This window comes from Eucyclogobius newberryi, unplaced genomic scaffold (genome assembly GCF_026437365.1).
Source record: "Eucyclogobius newberryi isolate DKJ021-1_F unplaced genomic scaffold, fEucNew1.0.hap1 SCAF_29, whole genome shotgun sequence".
Classification (NCBI taxonomy): domain Eukaryota; kingdom Metazoa; phylum Chordata; class Actinopteri; order Gobiiformes; family Gobiidae; genus Eucyclogobius; species Eucyclogobius newberryi.
This window is the reverse complement of record NW_027315934.1, coordinates 680,930-692,507: the sequence shown is the minus strand read 5'-3', so window position 1 is coordinate 692,507 and position 11,578 is coordinate 680,930. Positions and strand designations below refer to the sequence as shown.

At 42.3% G+C, this 11,578-nt stretch overlaps 1 protein-coding gene across 1 annotated transcript; it reads right to left on the bottom strand.

Moving 5' to 3' along the window:
• Window positions 1-692: 692 nt before the first annotated feature.
• Window positions 693-3,231, bottom strand: LOC140373039 (fibroblast growth factor-binding protein 2-like). The gene is made up of 2 exons (XM_072459866.1): window positions 2,963-3,231; window positions 693-1,207 (listed from the first exon to the last, which is right to left on the bottom strand). Exons 1-2 carry the CDS (start codon window positions 3,229-3,231, stop codon window positions 775-777), a joined length of 702 nt encoding a protein of 233 aa, XP_072315967.1. The 3' UTR covers window positions 693-774.
• Between the last annotated feature and the right edge of the window lie 8,347 nt (window positions 3,232-11,578).

Sequence of the window (11,578 nt, the reverse complement as noted above, 5' to 3'; positions counted from 1 at the left end):
CTCTGTAGAGAGAGGAGAACAACCTTCTCTGCAGCACTCCACCAATCAGCCCTGTATATTAGAGTGGTCAGTAAAAGGCACGTCAGTCGCCTGGATTTAGCAAAAAGGAACCATGAGAAACAAGAATCTCCGGTCTGATGAAACAAAAACAGAACTCTCGGAGAATGTCCTTGAGTGGCCCAACAAGAGCCCAGACTTAAACCCAATTGAACTTTTCTGGAGAGATCGAAAAATGGCTTTGAACCAACCAAACATATTGTGGTTGGGAGGTCCAGCAAAGAAGAATGGGAGAAAAAGCTCATGAAAGGTGTAGCAATCTTTTAGCGTTGTACTCAAAAAGACTTAGTCCTGGGATTTGTTTGATTTTATTTATTTATTTTTATACATTAGCAAAGAATTCAAACTACATGCCAAACGTGCTAATCTGAAACTACCCTCAGCAAGGCAGTGAGAAATCTCAGGCTGCGCCATCTGGAAAAAATAGGTTAGCAACTTGGCCTATTTGCTCCTGCAATTGACTTCTATCAAGAGCAACCCACGAAACTCTACTTAACCATTTTAACAAAGCAAAAACAATGCTTGGGCTGAAACTGAGCTCTATGACCAGTTCAGCATCACTATTTTTGAAAGCCTCTTGGATGAGGGGAAATGGCTTCAAGTCAAAACCAACAGACTACTCTGTTATTAAATTTCTCTGGATGACTGTAGCTGTTTTTTTTTTTTTAGCTCCTCTGAACCAAACCTGATGACAGGAGGCTACAGAATCTTCTAACCCTAACCTTCAAAGAACCTGACAAAGAATGAGCAGACGGCGTGCCAGCCATCACCGCAATAGCTCTGGATTGGTGCCATGTCGTTGAGCATTCCTTCCTCATGTAGACCAGTCCTTTCCGCTGAACTTCTCAATTCCTCCAAGCCCACCTCCTCCTTCTTCTTCTGCTCAGTTTTGCCGGACTGTGAGCTCTTCCCCGCTCCCCCCTTCTTCCTCCCTGCCGCCTTCCTCGCCTCCTCTGTGTTGTGTTGGGCTAGTTTCATGTGGGCTTCTGGTGGGGCCTTTTTGCAGGTCTTGGCCTTGAGGACTTTCTCTCCCTCACAAGCGTTCTGTCTCTTCTTCAGCTTTCCCACCAACTGCTTCCAGTATTGGCTGGATTTCACCCCATAAGCCTCACACAGGTCAGGTTTACCTGCATATCGGCACCAGTAGGAGCTGCAAATAGAAGAACTGGAATGTTAAAGGAGATTCTGGTGATACAATCAGCACAAGAAACATGAAGGAGCAGGCTCTACATTTAGGTATTGTGATTTGATTTTTATCATGTCTAATTGGAGACTTCTTGGATAATAATGTAGAGGTTTATGATGAAGAAACAACAACAGTACAAAAGACATGTAGACTCTACATTGTAAGATCTAACAAGTTATGGGAACTGAACCCTGGACTGGAAGAGGGACTTTGCCACTGCTCAGACATGGTGCGTCCCATCTGTCATTCACTGTCATCCCATGCAAGTACTAACCAGGCCCATCCACGCCTAGCTCCTGAGATTTGACGAGATCGGGCATAGACAAGTTGATATGGCCACTTTTTTATATAAAGCTAAGTTGAGTTTGAGTAGTCTACAATCATTGTTTCTTGCTGACCTGGATGTGTTCAGAGCAAAGCTGGTTGTGAAGGCAGCATTGTTTAGAATACTGTGTATTGATTGCACAACCAAAATACACAATCAAATTCTCAAAGTTTAACATTTTATATTTTGTAAGGATTTGTAAGTGATGCTGTCCTTTTCTCAGGGCGGTCTTGTCCTTATATGACCAGAGCAGGAGCTGTGTCTGTATTGCCAGCAGTAAGTCAGACCTGTTCCCAGTGCATGTTTGACTCCGCCAGGCCTGCCCTTTGTCACCGATTTGGTTCATTATTTTTATGGACAGAATTTCTAGGCGCAGTCAGGGTTCGGAGGGTGACCGGTTTGGGAACCACAGGATCTCATTTCTGCTGTTTGCAGATGATGTTGTCCTGATGGCTTCATCAAACCTGGAGCTGCAACATAAACTGGGATGGTTTGCAAGTGTGAAGCAGCCTGGATGAATATCAGCACCTCCAAATCCAAGGCCATGGTTCTCAACCGGAGAAAAGTGGCTTGCCCCCTCCAGGTGGGTAGGAAGTCTTTGCCCCAAGTGGAGGAGTTCAATTATCTCAGGACCTTGTTCACGAGTGAGGGAAGGATGGAGTGTGAGATTGACAGGCAGATCGGTGTAACGTCTAAAGTAATGCGCTGTATTGGAGTTTTTTGGTGAAGGAGCTAAGTCGAAAGGCAAAGCTCACAATTTATTGGTCAATCTACGTTTCTACCCTCACCTAAGGTTGTGAGAGCTTGGCGCTCCCTTAGAGATAGGGTGAGGGGTTCAGTTATAGGGGAGGAGCTTAGAGTAGAGACGCTGCTCCTCCACGTCAAGAGCAGCCAGCTGAGATGGCGCAGGCATCTGTTCCACCGGTAAGAGGCCCCAGGAAACACCTCGGGATCCCCCCGGAGGAGCTGAAGGAAGTGTCTGGGGGAAGGGAGGTCGGGGAGTCCCTGTTTTGACTGCTGTCCGCGCGACCCGGCTCCGGATAAGCGGAAGAAGATGGATGGATGTGTTTCAGTTATTTGAGTCACAGTCCAGTTTCAAATTTACTTCACAATTGCGTTGGTCACTAATAGGATGTTCACCATCTGCTGATTTCTACCCTCAAGTTCATACTTCCTCATGGACACTAATATAAAGAAAGTTTTTTAGTTTTTTTTAGATTCAAACCCTTTACAATGCCATTGAATATACATTTAATTTGTGTATTTATGAACGTGAATTTCTGGAGGACAAATGGCATTCCCCAGGTTTTGTTATTTTATTGAATTGTTTTCTGTAAGCAGGATACGAACTAAACCAGACACACAATTAACATGTCAGTTTAACTGGATGTTACCTGGGCTGCTCTCCCTTGTTCTCGATGGTGCAGTTGACCGTGAGGCTCACAAGACCTTCTCCAGATGTTTGCCAGATGCAGCGGTGGCTGTCCTTGGTACTGAGTTCACCGGAGCTGGGCACAGAGCGGTTCCGCACTCGTCTGGTCAAGGGAGCTGTGGATGGTGGAGGCTGGCGAGCTTTGTCTGGTTTGAGCTGACCAGACTGTCGTTTGGCCTCCAGAAGACCAGACAGGCACAGCAGCACCAGCAGGAGAAAACCGGAGCTCATGGTGACTGAGGAGGGACAGAAAAGAGGATTCACTCAAACTACAGTTCAAGCTTCAAACCTTTTATGTTTTTAATTTATTTATTTATGATTATTTAAAATCATTCATCCAGGGCTGGACAATATTGATGAAAAGTAATAAAGCAACACTTTTAGGATCGTCCTGATTCCTGTAAATGTTTTGGTTGAGGGTCAGCTATGGCACAAATATATATATATATATATATATATATATATATATATATATATATATATATATATATATATTATAGTTATATAAAAATAACTATAAAATAGTGGAGAGGTTTAAAGCAAGGTTAGGTAAAAGAGTTCCCAAGCGTTGAACTTTTTTGGTTTAGAGTTCCCAAGCGTTGAACAACTCATGGTACCATCCATCATCCAGAAATGGAAAGAGTATGACACAGCTTCACGGCAGCATCATGCTGTGGAGCTGCTTTTCTGGGTCAGTTCATGCATAAATAGTTCTTGTTCAAACTTCATAGCAACTAGTTCTTAAAAAAATGTTCACCCACCACTGGTATAAATCATCTTGTGGAAAGAGGCTCAGTGCAGAGTGGTGTTCAACGCACTCACTGTTATCTCCATGGGTTTTTTATTGAGTCAATAAATCCTTACAGAACAAGCAGTGGACAGTGAGCAGCAGGTGGATATCACTGGCAACGTGTGAAAGACTTGACAAATGAGAGGTTCCCTGTAGGACATTACTATGTTTATAAAGGTAGGTATGTTTGATTCAGTTGAGGTACTACCTCCCAAAGCGTTCAAGCCCCTTTTTGCATCAAGGTTTGCATTAGCCAAGGCGCAACTATAATAGAGCGCAATTATTGGATGTAAGAAAATGCAGACGCAGAAGAAACCAAGATGCCAAAAAGCAGATAGAAACAGATCATAATAATAATTCCTCACCAATCAACGGTGGTTGATCTTGTGATAAACCACTGTATTTCTAGAGATTATACATTTATATGTTGAGCACATGCTTAGCAAATAAAGCTAGGGCACAATAGCATTAGCACGATATTCGCATTAAAACAGAACATATTATATTTCCAGAAATGTATCTAACATTATCCAAATCCAAAGCATTACATCAACATCAACATTAAATAAATGATGCGGAGGATAAAGTAGTTTCTTATTTACCTGTACTCTAATATTTAGTTTCTTAGCAGAAAAGGATTTCAAACAAAATTATCTGTGCAGCTTAAAGTAGGTTTATGCTTGACGCCAAATTTAATCAGTTTTGCTATCACGCCTTCTCCAAATCTTCTTCGCTACCCTCCGCACATCGAATTTTTCCACGTGGAATTTACATGCAGGAAGTATAATCCAAGCTTTAATGAACAAAATTAACAATGGCCATGGAGAAAAGGTGTGTTGGTATCAAGGCAGTTTTGAGAGGCAGTCCAGCATCAAAAACACTTCTCTGAGGAGTAGGCTCAGCAGAAATGTACCTGTCACTCTACATGACAATGGTGTCAAAGACTGTCTACCTCAAAACATTCTCCAACCAAGGAGGTTCAGCTTACAGTGACTTGAAAACATATTCGTACCCCTGAAACTTTTCTACATGTTACCACATCATGACCTCAAACTTAAATAAATTATTGTTATAAATAACGAGTTGGCATTTTTTGTGGAAGAGCAATACAAAGCGCGCAGTTAGGTCATACTAATGGTACCTGTTCTACCAAAGTCTCTGAGTCTCAACGGTCCTCTTCATCAGCTCCAGGTGCCATGAATTTGCAGGTGCGTCGCTGGTTCCAGCAGGGACCCAGGCCCAAAGCTCTGATAAGCTCCTTTCCTGTCAAGTCTGACCCGTGGACTGAGGTTGGGTCATGCAATGGTGCCAGGGCTCTGCCCTCATTTACCAAAGGAGACATAAAAACTGAGAAATAGATTGAATCTCTTTGACTATGGCGAGTCTACCACTCTGGGAACAAATTATCCTGGATGTACTGAAAGACCATGATTTGGTCGGTCCAAGCAGCTGTCTTCAGCCCACTATCAAACCCGTGGCTCAGCTTTGAAGACTCGCTGGAGCTGATGAGGAGGACCGTTGAGAATGCATTTTCCCCTGAGTATAGATAGATGCTCACTGCCACCGCTATGTCCACTGCACAAGAGTGAGTTTCCAGTGCTGCACCCACCATCACCTCCACCTGCCGCTCCAGCTCCATTCGTAGGCTCCGTGACTGCACCACCACACATGCCTGGTCAACTGCTCTTGATCCAGGGTCTCCACAGCGCGCTCCCAGTGCTTGCAAAGCCTGAATACTTGTCGTGAGCAAGGAGGATCTTCTGTGTCTTCCCACGGCGTGCTGAGCTCAACTGTTTTAGCTAAGCTGGAAGGCTCTGCACAGTTAGTCTCGCATGACCAGTCGTCTCGGGGAGCTCCTGGGGGTTAGGGTTCCAAGGGCTACATCTCCTGCCATCCAGGTGCTCTTGTGTAGGACATAAAAAACTCTGTCCCACGCATCCTGCATCATCATCCGACTGTCTACTGTGGTTGAGCATGTAGGCACAAACTACAGCAATCCGAAAAACTTAAAGCTGACTTTAGATCTCTGATCAACACTGTCCAAAGCACCGGAAAATGGTGTGTGATTTCAGGTCCGCTGCCAGTGCCCTGTTTTGGAGATGGGATGTTCTGCTGCCTCAGCAAGTTGCATATGTGACTTAAATCACTGAAAACAAAAGGGTTCATGCTGAAAACATGCACCGAACCCAAAACCTGATCATGTAAACAATCAGAAAGCGGAGGGAAGTCCATTCCTAATGAAGGGCCCCCAAACACTCCTGGCTCCAATCCTCACAAAGAACTAGAGAAATTCATTACCCTCTTAGTCCATCTAGCCCAGCCGCCCTCTAGATGGATTTTCTCACAACTCCAATCTCCCACATTAAGCACTCTGATAAGTGGATGTAACTAGACACAGAGTTTATGTACTAAAGCAGACAGCCAACTTGGGGCATAAATTCTGATGTCAACAACAAACAAATCACGTCTCTATCATCAATCAATAGAAAAGTACCACAACCTGAAATCACATACCCCACGCTGATGGCTCTATCTCTTGTCGCACTTCAGTTATCTGTTCTTTGCATTTTCCCCAGGAGGAACTCTGTCTCTCCTGGTGTTCTGAGCATGTGTTTTTTTTTTTAAGTCACCAGAAGAGTTGCCGGAAAAGAAAAACAATATTTCCTTTTTCTCTTCTTGAGCTCCTCGCAGATGTGGTGGAACTTTGCTCGTTGTTGAGGAACCTCGTATAGAATATCTGCGCAAAGATGAAGCGCTTGCCTAGCTTTCACAGCCTTCACGACATGTTCCTTCACATGATTGTTAAGAAACCTCATTATCAGCTATCGTGGTTTATCAGTTGCTGGTCTTGGCTTGCTCAGACAATGTGCTCTTTCTATTGTGATGGTGGGACATCAACTCCAGCGCCTACAAGGAGCTCTGGGATGATCTTCTCCAGGAAGTTTTCAGTATCTTCTCCTTCCTCTCGTTCTGGGAGCCCCACAAGTCTGAGGTTTGGTAACTTTTCATATTCTTGCTCTCCGTCTGCAGCGTCATCAGCTGGGCCTGCATCGCCTCCATCAGTGTCAGTGTCTGCAGCTCATCCTTGTTTTCTGAAATACGCTGTTCAGCTTCATCAATGCATGATCCTTTTCCTCCAATCTCTTTCAGCTCCCTTATGTTGCTTTCAATCTGGTCGAGTCAGGCCGATTCGATTGCTGCCAATTCCATTCCCTGCTATGCCATATCACGCTGTATTTTGCAATTCATTTCAGCTGAGTCGGACTTGGAAGATGAGGCATCAGTGGTGGCAGTTCTGTGTGTTACCCAGGGTAAAATCAACTAGTTTTATGCCCAGTTTTCCAAATTCCCACCTTGTTACCAGTCCTTGAATCACTAAGTCACATGTCCCTATTACATGTTTACACCCAGCCAATCACACTGGAGAGCAGTTCAACACCTGTTGCTCAGACTTCCTCCCAATCAGTAGTGTGGGAGAGGAGCTTGGAACAACACCTGCTCAGAACCAGCCAACACTGGAACACGTTTTGAAGGGACCTCATCACATGTCCCCTTAACACTAATTCATGGGATTGGCCAGGTGCCCTCATTTGGATATACTGATGGCGAGCTTATGAAAATCCCAGAGTTGAGGACTGTCCTTCAAAGTCCTGATCTGCATGCCACTGGTCGGGTAGGAGGCTGGTGCAGCCTGTTGTTCTCTCCCACCTCTCGCTGGTTACTGCCACCACTTTCAAATTCAACTTTCTCTTTGACATTTACGCATTATACATCTACTCATACCGCAAATAACGTAATATCGGACAATATTGTGGAACGTAAACCACAATCTTTTGCATGATTCTCGAACTGTGGAACATCTGCAGAAGAAATGTATCTCTTTGAACCTGACTGGCCAAACATTTTGTGCACAACTGAAGTCAAACTGTAAATAGTTTTGGGGTGAATTGTTTTGTTTGTAATTCACATTATATGGTACAGTAAATCAAACTTGTGTGTGTTTACTGACCAACATCCTCCAGTAGTCGAATTTAATTCTTTAGTTTTGCCTATACTAGTATATATTTCTAAATCTTCTAAACTTATAGGATTAACTGAATCCAGGACAAGAGGATTGTGGAGGTTTGTTGCGGAGGTATGCAAGTAACAAGATTCTGTTTTCTGGAGCCTGTGGTGGCAATTGTGCTCTCACATTATTTGTTATTTGTAAGATGTTTAAACACAGTAAATATGTATATTGGGAAAATAAAAACAACTTAATTTTGATTTATACGCTTTCAAATGAGGGAGCACCCTTTTGTGCCCCCGTAGACCTGGGCCTGGGTAACACCAGTAGAGCAATGAATTGAGCTGAAATGAAATAGTTTTATAGGCAAGGTAAACCTTAACCCTTCTTTTTCTTTTGAAGTTGTAAAGTTTTGAACCAAGTACGTAGTTTCTTGCCTTGCCAAACAAATCTTGAGATCAATTTATACCACCTGAATCAGAGACAGAGCTATAGCTCAGTTTGTTGATGAAAGCGGGGGGGACCCGTTAGCTTAGCTATAGTATTGCTAGCCTGGCTTGTTCAGTTTCTTAGGCATTTTCAAGAAATATCTAATCTTCGCAGATGAATGTAATATAGGTGGCTATAATCTGGGAACAACAGTCAGTTGGTCTGTCATGTGGCTGTTAGTTTTAATTCTTGATGCTGGGCTGTTGTATTGAGCCCCAATATATTTTATTATGCATAACTTTTTTTTGGACGTTTTTTTGTATATGGTTATGTGTAAAGATTGTCTTAGTTTTTTATTGAAATATATCTGGAAAATATGTATGACTTTCCTTCTAGTTCACAATTGTGTGCCGCTTTGTTTTGCTCTTTCACAAAAAAATGTGTATACAATTCATCTAATTTTGTGGTCATGATGCGAAAAAATGTGGAAAAGTTCAGAGGATTTGAATACTTTTTCAATTCACCTTCACCAGACTCACAGATTGAACTGTGAGTCAGGAACATACATTTGTTTGAACCATTAGTCTTGCCCACTTAGTCCTTTCCCTCTTAGATAATAGGGGAATGAAGTATATATGGGAATCAAGTATCTAGAGGAGAGTTATTTTACCATGATTCTTGGTGACCAATGTGCTTATTATTTGATACAATTAACCGTATTTCCGGATTATAAATCTTTTTTTTTTTGCCAGGGTACTTATACTCCGGAGCAACAATTTATATGTGGTATTATTCGTTATTTTCAAACTGGCAACCATGAGGGTGCTCTAGGCTCTTAAGCGACGCAGAAGAAGAATCTGCACTTCCTCTACCTCCGGTGTTTGTGGAGTTGTTTAGAAATGACACAGAGGAAGGAGAACTCAATGAATTTAGTAATTTGGGTATTACTGATGCTTTGGTAAACTTGTAAGCATATGCTATAGTTATCTGAATAACTGTTAGTTACGTTAGCATACCAGACACTTTCTTTCACGTTCTTTGCAGTTCGTTGTCTGTGGGTCACGTAGCTGAAGGTGTTACGTTAACATACGTAAACCTATTCATCATGTTCTCTAATCTGTTAATATTTGAAATTACATTTCAAGATGAAATGTCTGTTCCCCAAAAAATGCAATTTATATAAGTGCAACTTACTGTTTTTTTCTTCTCTATTATGCATTTTTTGGCTGGTGCGATTCATACTCCGGAGTGATTTATAATCCGGAGAATACGGTAGTTAAAAAAAATGCTTTGTAAAATGCATAGATTATGTGAATTATAGATGTATTGTAATTTTCCTTGCGGATTAACAAAGTGTCTAAGATTATATATTACACTTTCAGTTTATTTGTTATTTTGCTGCTTTTTTTTATACAATGCATGGCATTTAAAGAGTACATTTAATCAGGTACAGGCCCTCTAAGTTGTGCAAATTCTGTCCTCCTTTTGCGCTTTCACTTTTATACATTCATTCATTTTCTATTCTATGCTTGTTCCCGTAAGGGATCGTGGGTGACTGGAGCAAATCCCAGTGATTTTGAACCTTAGGTGGGGTACACTCTGGACAGGGGCAAGCATATCGCAGAGCTAACGCTTCGACATCCATCCCTAACAAGCAAGGGGATAAAAAACATAGATTCAATATTCAAGACTGTGGTTTTGAGGCCCATATTTGAGTAGGATAATGTCAATACAGTGCATTATTTATGAAAGTGTGTGGGACCTTTCCACAACAACATGACCTAGGGAGGATTTTATAATTTTACAATATTCATAGGTGCACCATATCATCTTTTCAGACGAGGGTCTGCCACCTCTTGTCACCTTGGAGATGTTATTGCTTTGCCTGGAATCTTTGACAATATGGCATTATAGTTAACAATGTCATTTCTACAAAACCCTGAGGTACCCTAAAACGACTGCTTTACAATGATAAAAAGGTATCCAATTTGAATAACAATAAATCGGTACTATCGCCCTTCTTTTTATGTACTGACAAAGCCCATTTTCAGATAGTTCGGTCATTTAAAACTTTATTCTGTAGTTGTAATAATATAATTTTGCCTGCGGGACCAGGACAGTTGCTCAAGAAGAAAACAAAGACCGAGCGCATCAAAATTACAAGCAATCCTTCATCCGTTGCCCCAAACAACCCCTGCCCCCATCCAATATTATCTTAATCAATAAATCATGACACACATCCTGCAGTAGCACATTATCACTAAGACTGTTATTTTACAATGAAACCATAGTTAAGTTGAATTTGTTTTTCTGAGCGCTCTTACCATGCAACGTTTCCTTAGTTCTGGTTCGATGTGAGAATGCAGGGGCCACTGACACTCTCATAAAGAGCCCTGGGACAGGGATAAAGCGGGGGGTAGAGAAGAGGGGGGGCCCCATCTAAAACTCAGGACCCCTCCCACAAACTCCCCACACAAAGCCTTATGAGTGTGTGTGCAGCTCAGCGGGTAAAGAGTGATGGGGAACGCGCACACCCTTGCCAAGTCCCCTCGCTGTGTGTATGTGACGCTGAAAACTCCTCCAGCGTTCAGATGTCCTCCCCTCCTTCAGCTTAGCGACAAAACAGCTTTGTTCATACTTGGAAACTGCGCTTCACGGAAACAGAGGACACTTTACTGGGATTTAAGTGTATCCGCGTTCGTTTTATAGACAAAACAATTCTCCTGTACAAGACCATTAAATGAGATCTTTTTGTATCTATTGAAAATATTTGTTTCAGCTATATGACAAGGGAGTAGAGACTATAAGATCTCCTTTTAAAGGGCCTGAACCAGACATTTAGGTCCATATTTTGCCCCCGGAGGGAATATAGATTGGGGATGTTTATGAGTTTTAGATATTTTCCTCAAGCAGAAATGACTAATAATAACCTGTGTGGGTTTTATATTTGAAGAAAGAGCGGTGCAGATGAGTGGAAACTTTCATCTAGACACTAGTGATGTGGTTGAGTTTTGACCCACAGGTCGGGTTAGGCCGGGACAAGAAATTATCATTTAATTGTGGGGCAGGTTTGGACGGGTTATACAATGCTGACCACATCTCGAACGTCCGCGCGCCGCCTCTATCATTGCATTTTGCTGCGTCTAAATTCACTTCGTCGTTTGACTTTTTCTCTGTTAATATGTGACTGTAATAAAACATGAAGCATTATGTAGTAACTAAACTCCTCTCGCCACAATCTCTCAACTGAGCTGTGATAATGATGTCACTAGAGGAGTTTGGTGCTTATGCTTAAGTACAAATGCCTGAGCCGAAAACAAACTTTGTTCTTGTTCTGGCATCCCTCGGTAAAC

Coding starts and splice junctions, on each gene's coding strand:
- LOC140373039 (XM_072459866.1), bottom strand. CDS start 3,231: ATGAGCTCCGGTTTTCTCCTGCTGGTGCTGCTGTGCCTGTCTGGTCTT. Junction 1,208..2,962: donor AACAAGGGAGAGCAGCCCAG/GTAACATCCAGT, acceptor TTCTATTTGCAG/CTCCTACTGGTGCCGATATG.